This window comes from Equus caballus, chromosome 1, assembly GCF_041296265.1.
Source record: "Equus caballus isolate H_3958 breed thoroughbred chromosome 1, TB-T2T, whole genome shotgun sequence".
Taxonomy (NCBI): domain Eukaryota; kingdom Metazoa; phylum Chordata; class Mammalia; order Perissodactyla; family Equidae; genus Equus; species Equus caballus.
The window spans coordinates 67,707,515-67,720,909 of NC_091684.1; the positions used below are offsets into that span (position 1 = coordinate 67,707,515).

The 13,395-nt window shown below is 39.9% G+C and overlaps 1 protein-coding gene across 1 annotated transcript; it reads right to left on the reverse strand.

The window, feature by feature from the left end:
• Nucleotides 1-378: 378 nt before the first annotated feature.
• On the reverse strand, nt 379-13,272 carry LOC102150467 (collagen, type I, alpha 1b). Its single transcript, XM_070238934.1, has 7 exons — nt 12,850-13,272; nt 11,802-12,736; nt 10,055-10,256; nt 7,626-7,723; nt 3,893-4,045; nt 2,564-2,656; nt 379-1,544 (listed from the first exon to the last, which is right to left on the reverse strand). Exons 1-3 carry the CDS (start codon nt 13,270-13,272, stop codon nt 10,250-10,252), a joined length of 1,365 nt encoding a protein of 454 aa, XP_070095035.1. The 3' UTR covers nt 379-1,544; nt 2,564-2,656; nt 3,893-4,045; nt 7,626-7,723; nt 10,055-10,249.
• Nucleotides 13,273-13,395: the final 123 nt, after the last annotated feature.

A 13,395-nucleotide genomic window follows, 5' to 3' on the forward strand; every position in this document is an offset into this window, starting at 1 on the left:
GGTGGGAAAATAAACAAGTAGGATGATTAACAACATCTTTAGAATCCTAAAAAAGGAGATCATTTAGAAGGACACTAGTAAATCTTTTTCTCAAACAAATAAGGCATCCTGTTGGCAAACATAAATAAAATACAAGGTCATGTTGAACCTAATACGTTCACTGTCTCAGCCAAATGACTCAAAACACTAACTATCGAACTAAAGAAGGCTACAATATACATCTAAAGGTTGGAAAGGCACCCAAAGGAGAGCTCCATCACTTCCAGTTCTCAGTTAGGTAAGATGTGTTTAACACTGCATGAAGACTACTAAACGTTTATTCTTCAAAATGTATAATGTGGTTAGATTTTTATTTTGATAAATCAGTTAATCAAGTGCTAATTTAGTAAGAAATTTATTTTCATGAATCAGGAAATGACTGCAGTGTCTAACACAATCCCATTTATAAAGCTAAACTAATTCTAGTACTAAATGCATATTCTGGATAACGCTGAAGGAAATCTGTATAAACAAAAATGGTTACCTCAAGATAGAATTCACAATAGAAATTCAATATATATCTAAATAAGATTTACTGAAAATAATGAAAAGTGCAGTACAGATACATCAAACATAATTATAACCACAACACTTTCCTTCTGAAAAATACAACTATTAGTAAAATAAAATGTACGACTGAAAATTTTTCCAAAGGAAAAAATGTATAAAGGAAAATACTTTTCTTTGAGATAGGGAAAATAGTATGTCATTGTTTTTTTATCACAACATAATTTGACACGAAAAGCAGTCATAGAATTGCACCAATTCCACATCCAGTTTCCTGAACATGTTAAGAGTAATAGGAGTTCGTAAAGCAGAATGCAGTTTCTGAATTTCATATTTTAAACTGTTGATATTCTCGTACAAAATGTCACATCACACCAGATCTGTTTTCATAACGTACAATACTTTCCATTTCGTGGCCAGACATGAATGCAAACATAGGCTTTCTGCCCCCTTTCTTTCATCCTGGTGTTTAGTCAGAGTCAGGAAAAAATTATCAAGTTACTTAAGTGTTATCTCTCTAGCAATAAAGAAAAATTGTATTTAGTGCCTGCTTCATCATTTGTCAAAAAACATTTCTGAATATAAAACTCAGTTACCCAATGGTTTACAAAATAGAAAAATCATTCATTAGGATACACATGTCATGGGATTTAGGTCCACTTCCAAAGGACTGAATGCCTTGGCAGCACCACTGTCCTTCAGCAGAGGTCCCGATGCCAGTTCCCTGATCGGAGCAGGTGGGCCTGCAGGAGACCACTGCTTGATATTCGATTATCTGAGGCCTTAGACCCTCTTTGATCACCCCTCTCTGCCATCTCATTAGTGCTACAAAATAGATGGCACTTTTGTGGAAATTTTTAGGAACATTTCTGCTGAACATGATTTAGAAGTTCTCCAAATTTTTCAAATAGGTCTTCCACCCATTTCACATTTTTCATACAAAGTTGAACAATTTCTTCCTGTCCTAAATCTTCATTTCTTTTCTGCACAGAAGAAATCTAAAATAAAGAGAATTGGCACATTAGCTTATACTTATCACTTTATAAGCTCTTCACAAGGGCTTACTGTTTCTATATTCTGAATGAAAAGAGATTAAGTCACCTACAAGTAGGAATCTTTTTTGGGAAAAATCTATCCATGGAAAAGGATTATTTCAAATAAATTTGGGTTAAGTTTAATACTATCATTTTTGGCTCCATGGGGGCAGGGAGGAAGGCTAGGAAAAGTGGTTCAAACTTTCTCAATTCCTTTCAATTTTGTTAAAAGCTGAAAGGCAAATTTGGGGGTCAATTCTGCATTTTGAAGCACTGTAACAGCAGTCACCATATTTTACATGACCATCTTTACTTTCTCCTTTGCTAGACTTTAGATTTATGAACAACCTTCCACACTAAACCATGATCAAACATATCAGGTACAGCCTTGAGCCAACTTCACCCTTTTTGATTAAAAAATTGATAGTGCTGGTCAAAAAAGGTAGTAATGTCTATAGTCATTTAACCTCTAAGCAAATTAATCCTTATATCCAATCCAAAAACGGTATTATTGTCATACATAACTTCTGAGCAACTCAAATTATGGTATTTAATAGTTAACATTAAATTTTAATTATCATTTCTTCATGCCCTATTTCTCTGCAATTAAGTGGGATAAGGCCATGCTAGTGAAAAGAAGACAGCAGTGACTGAAGCAAATTACAGCAGAATCATTATACATTATGAGAGAACATGCAGCAAAGGACCAATTATCATGGCAATGTACAGCAAGCTCTAACAGCTTAAAAACATTACCACTTACAGTTTCTGTGAGAGGCGATGAGCCTCAGATTACTCTGAGCACTGAGCACAACACACGACAGAGACTCCGAACAATAAGTCGTCTTGTTACTATTTACAGGAGAATATAGACACATTTTCTAACAATTGCCTTTAAAACATTAAAAAGTACTATACCTACAGTCTCCTTAAAATTTGGAAAAACACACATTTCTTTTTTAAAATAAGTGAAAAATACTTACCTCTTTACATATGAGATAAACAAGATATTTATAATGATGTAGTGAATGATATAAAGAATACAACTGTATTTTCTCTGGATCAACAGCAAACTCCTATAAAAACAAAAGAGTTTACAGATATATTTATTTCATGGAGCAATCTGAGCTAACAATACTTTTACAAAAGTACTAGACCAAAAGTCTCAATGGAAATCTTAAAAATGATTTCTATGGCTAGGCATTACCCTGTATTAATATCAACAAGGAGCTTATTCAAAAAAAGAATTTAAATTGTATTTTAAAATCTTCATTCTTTTTCCTGAATATAAATATACACTATTCCAAAAAATGAAACATTATACAAAAATTTACACAGTAAACATATGACTTATAAAGCAAAAGAATCCTATAATCTCTTGATTCAGAGATAAACGAGGTTAACAGCATTACAGTTACGCATTCTTCCATGTCCCCCCACACATATATTAACCACACTAATTTTGTAAAGAGAAGGGAATCATACTATACATATTGTTCTGCAACTTTCTTTTTTATAACTAGTTTTTCACGTAACTAAAACTTGGATATCTTTCTCTTTATTACATATGCCCCCCAATATAAATTATATGAGGGCAGGGATTTTTGACCATTTTTCACCGTTTATTTGTGGTACTTAGAACTGTATTTGGCACACCACGGGCATTCAAAAATTTTAGTGAAAGAACAAATGAATCTACCTCTTCTTTTTGAAAAGTCCATAGCATTACATTATCTGAATGGCTCTTTATTTATCTAGTCTCACAGTGATGATACATAACTGAACTGCTCTTACAATTCTGCAGTGAGCAAATGCATGCTTTTATGCATTTGTAAATATGTTTATACAGAATACATCTTTGATGTGGACTTGATATGTTGCTAAGCTGTTTTCTGAAAAAGCAGTAATTTAGACCATGTTTGAAATTGAATGGATTCCAATTTTAATAATTTTGCAGATGGAATCCACACTGAATCCTATGGGAAGTGTGCACACTCACTTCTCTGTCTGCATTTGCATCCAATGACAAAAAAACTATAGAAAAAAATACAAATGCAGGCACAGGATGATTCCTTGCTTACCAGTCTATTTAAAAAATGTGTGAGCACCCACTGTCTGCCAGATACTGTGCTAGGCACTGGAGACAAAGACTAACACCAAGTCCCTCTTCCTTAGGCCAGAGCTGCTCATTTCTACCTGAAAAAACTTCACAATTAACAACATGGTAAACTGCTTGCTTATTTCAATGTTTTAAGTAGGAATTATATTAACAACTGGAAAAGGTATAATTACAACAATCAATATATACTCACTTGTGCAAATTTAGTGGTTGTCTTAGAAGTCCTTAGAGTTTTCTTATTATAAGCTCTGCCATTCATTTTGATTTTAGAAATGGCAGATCCCCCACTTTTTGCTTTAGAGTCTTGAGTAATTGTTGTTAGTTCAGGAAAATTTTCCAAAGCACTCTTTAAAATAAAGCAAAAATAATTCACATCAGAAGAAAAATAATCTAAACTATTTCTAGCCACTCAAAATTTATTTTAAAAAATATGGAAATATATACATATGTGTACATATACACACACAAATATATGTGTAGGGGATTGATGGATGTGGTAAATAAATACAATATACACGTACATATACATACACATGTGGGTGTTTTAAACATGGCCACAAATTCTTTGCAGCTCCTCCCATCAAGATGTGGAATCTATTTCCCCAGCCCTTGAATCTGGGCCAACCTCATGACCTGCTTTAAGCAACAGCCTGTGACACTGTGGGGACTCCCGAATGAGGCAGAGAGTTCTTTCGAGTCATGCCTCTCTGGTTTCATGATAGGAGAAAGAGGGACACATGTAAGTTTCTTCAAAGCTCTACCAATTAAACCACTGTTAACACCCTGAAACTTGGCCAAGCCCTGCTATGAAGAATTCATCTGACCCAGGATGAGAACAGAGGAAAACAAGATGCTTCTCTGGCTTTATCACTTCTCTTGCTTCACTGACCACAGGAAAAGCATGATAATTTAGTGATAATTTAGTGATAATTTAGTGGTCATGTGGCAGAACCAATTCCAGTCCATTCTTTAAAACCCACAGGCATATTTATGCCCTAACCTACTTGGCAAATCATCTTGCAATAAAAAGCTACAAACACTAACTAAATAATATTTGTAGCTAAATCTAACTAATTTAAATATTGTTTTAAAAAATTAAAGTGAGTTACCAGTATCATTTATTATTTTGACACTAAACAGGTTCAAGTGCTCCCATTATATATTTTTTCTCTTATATTTATTATTCAGAACATAGTTCTCATTCAATAAGCTCAATTGTTTTATAAACAGTTACAACCTTCAAGGCCACTCTCTTCCAAATTCTGTTTGCGTGCCTAAGCACCTGGCATTGTGACCCCTGAAACAGGACATTTTTTAACAGATAGTCTAATGTTTTTTAGATATAAGTGTAGGAGGGAACGAAGTTTAAGTTTCATCAAATAGAAATAATGGGATCTTTGGCATTTCCTCCAGAGTGAGCTATCATTAATTTCTAGCTTCCTTCTCTTTCTTAAATTGTTTGTGCTTTTATTACATAGTTTGGTGCTTTCCATATAAAACATGCCCAGGTTTGAAAACTTTTGGACCCTGAATTACTATTTACAACAAATGGAACTTAAAGACAAAATAAGGATTCCAGATTTGGAAATAATGAACACCAGGTCAACGGAGATGAAAAGAGAATATTTAAATAATCTTTCTAATAAGCACAAGACGACTGGGAGTACATGGATTTCAAATGAAAACAGAACTTCAAAAGGCTTTAGGATTGCTAAAATTACCAAGATCATCATGGAAAATGGTGCTAATCATTTCCAAAAAATAGAAAATCTTTTCTAATATACTGTTTGTAATATTTTACATCAAATCATTCTAACTTTCAATAATGTATATTTTGGCTTTGAAATGCAAGTTACTATAAATAAAAATTATCAAAATTAATAAGTATAATTTCAAAATTAGAAATTTTTTCTGTGAAATAACATGAAAACTAATTTTTCAGTTTTCATCATAAACTATTGCATAAGTTTTAAATATCTACTGAGTCCATTAAATTCCAAGTGGTGGCTTTATTTTAATACAAGTTACCAGAGAACTGGTTTGACATTCTAAAAACAGTTAGCCCAAACTGGTCATTTTTAAGATTTAGAAAATTTTTAGAAAACACCCATCTAACAACATCCTATTGTCTGAAGAAAACATGACATTTCCCAAAGGGCTGTTTCGTTTGAAGACAGCAGTTAAGCAGAAAATACTGGACTGGGAATCAGTAGACCAAATTCTTAGTACTGGGCTTCTTACTAGCTTCTGACTTTTTTCTCAGCAAGTGCATGTCAGTGAAGAATACAGGACTACCAGAAGAGCTTGGGGTCACCTAGCAAAAATGAAGTCAAGTTTCACTTTTATGTGGAGTTCAGATAAAATAGGGATGTGAAAAAGCTATACAAATTACACAAAGGAGTTGAAAACATGTCCATGCAAAAGCCTGCACACGATGCGTATAGTAGCTTTCCTGATAAAATTGCCAGGATTGGGGAGCAACCAAGATGTCTTTCAGTGGGAGAATAGATACATTGTTATCTATCCAGACAATGGAATATTATTCAGTGCTAAAAGGAAATGAGCCATCAAGCCATGAAAAAACACCGCAGGGGCTGGCCTAGTGGCCAAGTGGCTAAGTTCGCGCACTCCACTTCGGCGGCCCAGGATCCTGGGTGCAAACATGGCACCGCTCATCAGGCCATGCTGAAGCAGCGTCCCACATAGCACAACCAGAAGGACCTAGAACTAGAATGTATAACTATGTACTGGGGGGCTTTGGGGAGAAAAAGAAGAAAAAAACAAAAAAGAAGAAGATTGGCAACAATTGTTAGCTCAGGTGTCAATCTCTAAAAAAGAAAAGACAAGACATGGCAGAACCTTAAATGCATATTACTAAGTGAAAGAAACCAATTTGAAAAGGCTACACACTGTCTGATTCCAACTGTATGACATTCTAGAAATGATAAAACTATGGAGATAGTGAAAAGATCGGTGGTTGCCAAAGGTAGGAGGGAGGGAGGGATGAGTAGGCGAGCACAGAGGATGTTCAGGGCAATGAAACTACTCTCTATGAGACCATAATGATACACACATGTCATTGTACATTTGTCCAAACCCTTAAAATGTACAACAGCAAGAGTGAACCATAAGAGATGCTGATAACGGGGAAAGTTGTTCATGTGTGGGGACGGGGTATATGGGAACTCTCTGTACTTTCTGCTCAATTTTGCTGTGAACCTAAAACTCCTCTAAAACTGAAGTCTATTTAAAAAAAAAAAACTATACAAATGGATAAAAAAACTTCTCCCAAGCTAGATATAATCAAATGATTCCAGGTGTTGTATGTTATACTTTGAATAAGCTGGAAATTTTCTGACTACTAAGTAGCTTCTATCACAATTTTTCTGAGTTTACATTAGCTTATTGTTGTTCTATATTTCTGATAACACCAAAACCAATTTGTAGTGCCAAGATAAATCAACGGATATACACATATCCCCTATTATGTGAGAATTAATTTTTGCTCAGATATTGAGTAAAGCACGCAAGTAAAGGGAATGTTAACAACTGTGCTAGACCAATTCTCATTACAGGTGAAATGAGAAAATTTTTAAAAGGTTTAGAAGAAAAACAAGGTCGGAATACAGTAGTTTAAAGCAAGTACTTTTGAAAACATTTGGAAATTATTATATAGGAGGAAAACTAGAAAAATATAAAATCCTGAAAAATGAATTTAAGCAGAAAAAAGCAAATGATTAACACTAAGAATGTGCTTAATACAATAAAAAGACAAGCTAAACAGACTCACAATGAATAAAAATCAAATTTTTTGTTGGTTGAAAATTTTATGAAACTGAAAATGACTTTCATAAATTTTCCAACCTATTACGCTTAAGACTATGATTGCCACTGAGTTTTGCTAATAAATCATATGAAGGAAATACCTTGAATGACTGATCCAAGTGGAGATTCAAAAGAAGTCTCTTTCGATTATCATTCAGCATGCTATCTATTTTTTTCATATGAGGCAAAAGTAGCTCATCTAAAACAAGATAAAAATTTATTGGAATAGGATAAACTATCAACAGAAAAGCTTGTTAAAAATCTGTCTTTGTCTCAAAACATTATTAAGACCTTAGCTGAGTGAGAAAGCAGCAGTGCAGTGTGTGGACAGGATGAAAGCCCTGCGTTCTAACCTGTCCTTGCCTCTAGAATTAACTGACACACGACATGACCAGTGGGCAACTGCCTAATTTCTCCAGATCTCATTTACCATCTGAACAGTAAGAGTATTACAGGATATAAATTTATCTAACATTATAAAATTTTATAAAATACTAAGTATGATATTCTTAATTCACTACAGTTTAAGGAGAAGAAAAATGATCAAAATCCAGTGTGAAAAATACAAGGGAAGAGTCAAAAGAGTTATTTCAGAGAAGGAAACTAAAAGTATGACAAAGATCCTACTCAAAGCTTTGTGCTTTCTTTGTCACCCCTGAAACTTTAAGCTCGTTTGAGAAAAGCCCTTCCAGAGTGTAAAGTTAATTACTTTTGGTGCTGTATTAAAGACTTTAGAATACAGAGTGTTTCTTAATTTATCAGCATAACAACATATTTTTATAATACTAATGACTTTTCTGAAAATGTATATATAATCCTCAGAATCTGGTTACTGGTTTCATAGTTCAATAAAATGTTTGGAATACAAACACAAGCACAGTGACCATCAGAAGAACACCTCCTCTAATTGAAGAAAAGGTCCTTAGTGTGCAATGCTTTCTAAGCTCACTAGAACACACCTGATAGTTTTCTTTTATCTTTCCAGTAGTGACTAAATCAATTCAAATACTACAAGAATTTACATTTCACAAAAACAAGTTTTAAACATTTGTGGATTATTTTAAAGTATTATAACCATTAAAATCTTCCCCCCTTATATTAAATGGAGAAAAATCAGAAAACAATGATAAACAGTAGGGGAAAAAGTCATTTAAAATACAAATACCAGAAATGACCACTACTAAGAGATGCATATTTTATGATGCAAGGAGTTTTGATTGACAGGGAAAACACTTAATGGCAAAAAGCCAACATGGGGAATTAACTATTGGGTTTTAATAATGGTTCTTCTACCACTAACTTATTCTATAACTTCAGGAAATATATTTTATCTCTTTGAACCTTCATCTACAAAATAAATGTCTTGGGGCCAGCCCAGTGGCATAGTGGTTAAGTTTGTGCACTCCACTTTGGTGGCTCGGGGTGTGCAGGTTCAGATCCCAGATGTGGACCTAGCACCACTCGTCAAGTCACACTGTGGCAGCATCCCACATAAAACAGGGGAAGATTGGCACAGATGTTAGCTCAGGGCCAATCTTTTGGACAAAAAGGTAAATAAATAAATGAATAAATGCTTTAAACCAGGTACTTTCTAATGTCCCTTCCAGCCCTACATGACTCTAAAATGACTGATGTACAGATTACTGTCTCTGATTATATGGTCAAAAAAGCAATGGATCAGGAACTCGAAAACCTTGGACTTCAATCCTTTCTCTGCTTCTTCCAAGTTGTGGGCTCTTAAGCAAGTCACTTAATCTCTTTGAGCCTCTCACTGTCTTCATCCACAAAATGGCTAAATTGTTCTGGGATTAATGTAGAATAACATACGTCAAAGTATGTGGAAATAATAAAACAATACATGTTTTTAGGCACTGCTGTTGAAGTATATTGTTACTGACTATGCTTTGCTATTGTCTTTTGATCTTACACCCATAGAATCATTTTGACAGAAGAAGGGTAATAGAAACTGGCTCATTAATCCTTTCATTCATCTTTCTAGTTGTCCCTGGTGAATGCTATAGTAGCTGAAGGGTAAACATTAGTGAGCAACATTAGATATATTTTATATAGTTTATTTATATATCAACTTCATCCCTACTTTACTATAAGAAAGATTAATAAAGCAAGAGTATAAAGGAATAATATTAATGAATATAAAACAATGCATATATTGTTTTAGTACTAACTGATTAGGAAATAATTACTTTGTGATATAGCTTTTACTGGACGCAAATATACAATTTTAATTTTTACACCATTATTATCCAGTTCTTCTAATTATTAGAAAACACAATATATGGACCTCTGGACCCTCCATGTAATACAGACACTGAGTGAAATATTGTAAAGCTCATAAAGATTCGTAAAATTGAAAGAAACTAGCAGATATTACATAATTTTCCCATGAGTAGAGATCAGTAAAAATACATTCAATATACAGTTATTCAAATATTCAGATAATTCATGAAAAGATATGACCATTGTATAGAATCAATATATCATGAATTTGTTAACTGATAAAAAAACATACATTAAACGCACAACTAACAGACAAGAACAACAAAGACCCAGGAAGTGCTACTCAGCAGATTATATACTGTTGCTCTTTAGGGCTTGCATCGTGTCGGGGTCCAGGACAATGCTGACAATCAATTCCATGTGGCTTTTAAAGGTTTCCTTCATCGCACTTGTGTTCAAAACACGAGTGATAAAGGGAGCTGGAGGATCAAATGCTGGGAAGGAGAAAGGATGAAATGTTAAATATCCCTTCCTGACAACTTAAGAACACTTTTATCTGTAACAAGAGCCTATAAACAGATTAAAGGTTGTAGATAAAATTTCTTCAGATTCAAGGTTCTCCCTCTGCCTTTAAACACCCCAAGTGAGACACTTTCAAAGCTGGTTTGCACATCACAATCACTAGAGATCTTAAAAAAAAAAAATCCAGATTGATGGATTTATTAAGACACAATCTTGTTTCGGGGGTCAGGTAGTGGTGATGAAGCTAGCACATTATACTTCAAAAAAGGTTCCCAGCTAACCCTAACCCTAACCCCTAACCCTAACCTTACCTTAAGCCTAACCCTGACCCTGATCCACACCCTGACCCTGACCCTAACCCAACCCTAACCCTACCCCTACCCCAACCCCAACCCACCACACTAACCGCAAACCCCTAACCCATAACTGTAGCCCTAGCACTAGCCTTAGCCATAGCCCGAACCCTCACCCTGGCCCTGGCCCTGACCCTGACCCTAAACACTCACCCTAACCCCTAACCCTAACCCTAATCCTAACCCTAACCTTACCCTAACCCTACCCCTAATCCTAACCCCTAAACCCTAACCCTAACCCTAAAACTTATCTCCCCAACCCTAACCCTAAACCTAATTCCCTAACCCTAACGACAAACATCACCATACCTTTAACCCTAATCCTAATCCCAACCCAGAACCTGTACCCAAACCACGAACCTTAACCCGTATCTTGTATCCTTAACCCCCAACCCGTAAATTCACCTTCACCCTTACTCTCACCCTCACCCCGCTCTTCTCACCTCTTGCCTCTAATTCCAGACCCCATCTTAAACTCTAAACCTTTGCCTAAACCCTAAACCCTGACACCGACCCCAACCCCTACCCTAACCACATCCCTGACGCCAGCCCTAACCCTAACCGCAAATACTCCATAATTAATCTACCACTGAAAACTGGGTGAGTTACTATAGAGCAGCTGTGGGGACTAGCCCGGGGCCTTTCTCCCCAAGGCAGCAAGGGCACCAAAGAAGGGGGTCACAGAGCGGCTACATAGGGTTTTAGAACAAATGGCATCCACCACATATGACAGGGATGTCCCTTCACTTGTCACCAGAAGCTTTGCTGACACCGCAGGTCGGTGAACACAGCGGGTCGGAGGTCTCAGGAAGCCGGGTCGGCACTCAATCCTGAGTTTAGGGGGAGAGGGTTTTCCTTTCAGAAACGCCGATGTGGGGACGCTGCATCCCCATCCTTACGGATCTCTCCTGTCTTGGGGACACAGTCAACATTTAAAGCGGATGCACGCGCACCCCACAGGCCAGGCCCCTTCGGGAAAACCAGTGCTGGCCGAGTTCCTTTCAACCCAAATGGCTCCCTCGGGCGCTCGTCCACCCTGTTGCTTGTCATGTATCCATGAAGCTTACAGCCCTGATCCTGAGGCCGATCTCTGACCCAGGCCCCACTCCACTGTCCCCGCCCGGCCACACGCCAAGACTTTCACCAGGACCGTGCTGCACCTACCCTGGCGCACAGTTCTCCGCGAGCTGCAATTTCAGAACAGACACAGCCACCGCCCAGCGCACACGAGCGCGTCCCGCGGGCTGAGCCTGAAGCGAGACTAACACATCCGGGCCGGGAGCCGGGGGGGCGACGGAAAGAACCGACGGCTGGCCGAGTGCGCCGAGGTTGTGGGAATCGCAGAGCCCTGGCGGAGATGGAAACAACCGCCAGCTGGCCGAGAGCGCCGAGCTTGTCCGAGTCACAGAGTCCTGGAGGAAAGAGCCGAGGGGAGACAGAAAGGGCCGAGAGTGTCTGAGGAGCAGAGCTTCTACCGAGCCGGGTGGGGAGGGGAGAGCCAAGTGTCTACGGAAAGGACCGAGCGTCGACGACAGGGTGGAGGATCCACGGAAAGAGCCACTGTTGGGCGGGGAGGGCCGAGGAATGAGGGAAAGAGCCGAGGGCCTAAGGGGAGGGCGGAGCGGCCATGTGGAGAGAGGAGGCACTGAGGGAGCAGAGGCGGAGCGAATGAGAGGGCTGGGCGGCGAGGGGCGGGCGGCGGCCATAGGGGCGGGGCCGCACGAGGAGCCGGAGTGAAGTGGGGACTCGGGGACACGGGGATCCGGGGTCTCTCCGGAGAAGCCCAGGAGCCCCCGCGCCCCCGGCGGGCAGGTAGCATCCGGGGTCTCAAGGCCGCAAGCCGGGGGCGCGTCTGGACCGTCGCGTAGCTGTGGATGGCGAGTGGCTGTCCTGTGCTCGCCCGCCCGCGTCGTGCGTGCGGCGTCTGCTGAGACGGGACCGTGCGGGGTGCTCCGCGGCGTCCGCTCTGCGCGGCGCGTCCCGTCGGGCGGCCCGGGCTGCAGACCGTTCGTGTTCACGTACCTTCGCCTTCCTTGGCCTTCCTTTGCGTTCTGGCGGCTGCTGCTTCCTGCTGGTCGCAGGCCCCCGAGGGGGCGCTGCTATCACCCGGGGTAGGGGGATGGCGGGCGCGGGTTGTCCCCAGGGCGCCACCGGCTTCCCTCAGGAGCACCGGCTGACGCGCAGGGCAAGAGGACGGAGCCCGAGCACGTACGGCCCTGGCAACGCCCCTGGCCCCACAGTCCCTCACGGGGTGGGGGGAGGGCGGCCTGGGTCCTGAGTGTCCCCGCCGGGTAGGCAGAGGCCCACGAGGACTGCCGGAGCGGGTGGGCCGTGAGATGGGGTGCGGGAGTGCAGCCGCACCGTCCCCTCCCTGCGTCCCTTGGGGCACGGTGGGCCCCACCTGGGCCCGACCGTCTGCGCTCCAGGCATCGGCCTCCCTCGGGCCCAACTCTCCCACCCTCTCGCCTGCCCTGCTGATGAGCGGCCGCTGGATCGCTCCCAGACTGCTCTTCCCAGGGCACGGTCTGTGTCTCCGAGGGTCTCCCTGGGAGGAGGCCCTGCGCGCTGGCTCAGTCAGACCTGGGGTACTGTAGGGACCTGAAATTGGCCACCCCAAGATACGTCTCTTTGGCATCAGGATTATTTGAGGCTGATTGCTTTTGATAAACTGGGACAGGGAAGGAGGCTCTGAGGAATGGAACTTGCCCTTTCTTAGGACACATTTACATTTGTAAGGTAAATCTCTATCTGTAAAAGG

Coding starts and splice junctions, on each gene's coding strand:
- LOC102150467 (XM_070238934.1), bottom strand. CDS start 13,272: ATGCCAAAGAGACGTATCTTGGGGTGGCCAATTTCAGGTCCCTACAGT. Junction 12,737..12,849: donor CCAGGGGCGTTGCCAGGGCC/GTACGTGCTCGG, acceptor CCCGGGTGATAG/CAGCGCCCCCTCGGGGGCCT.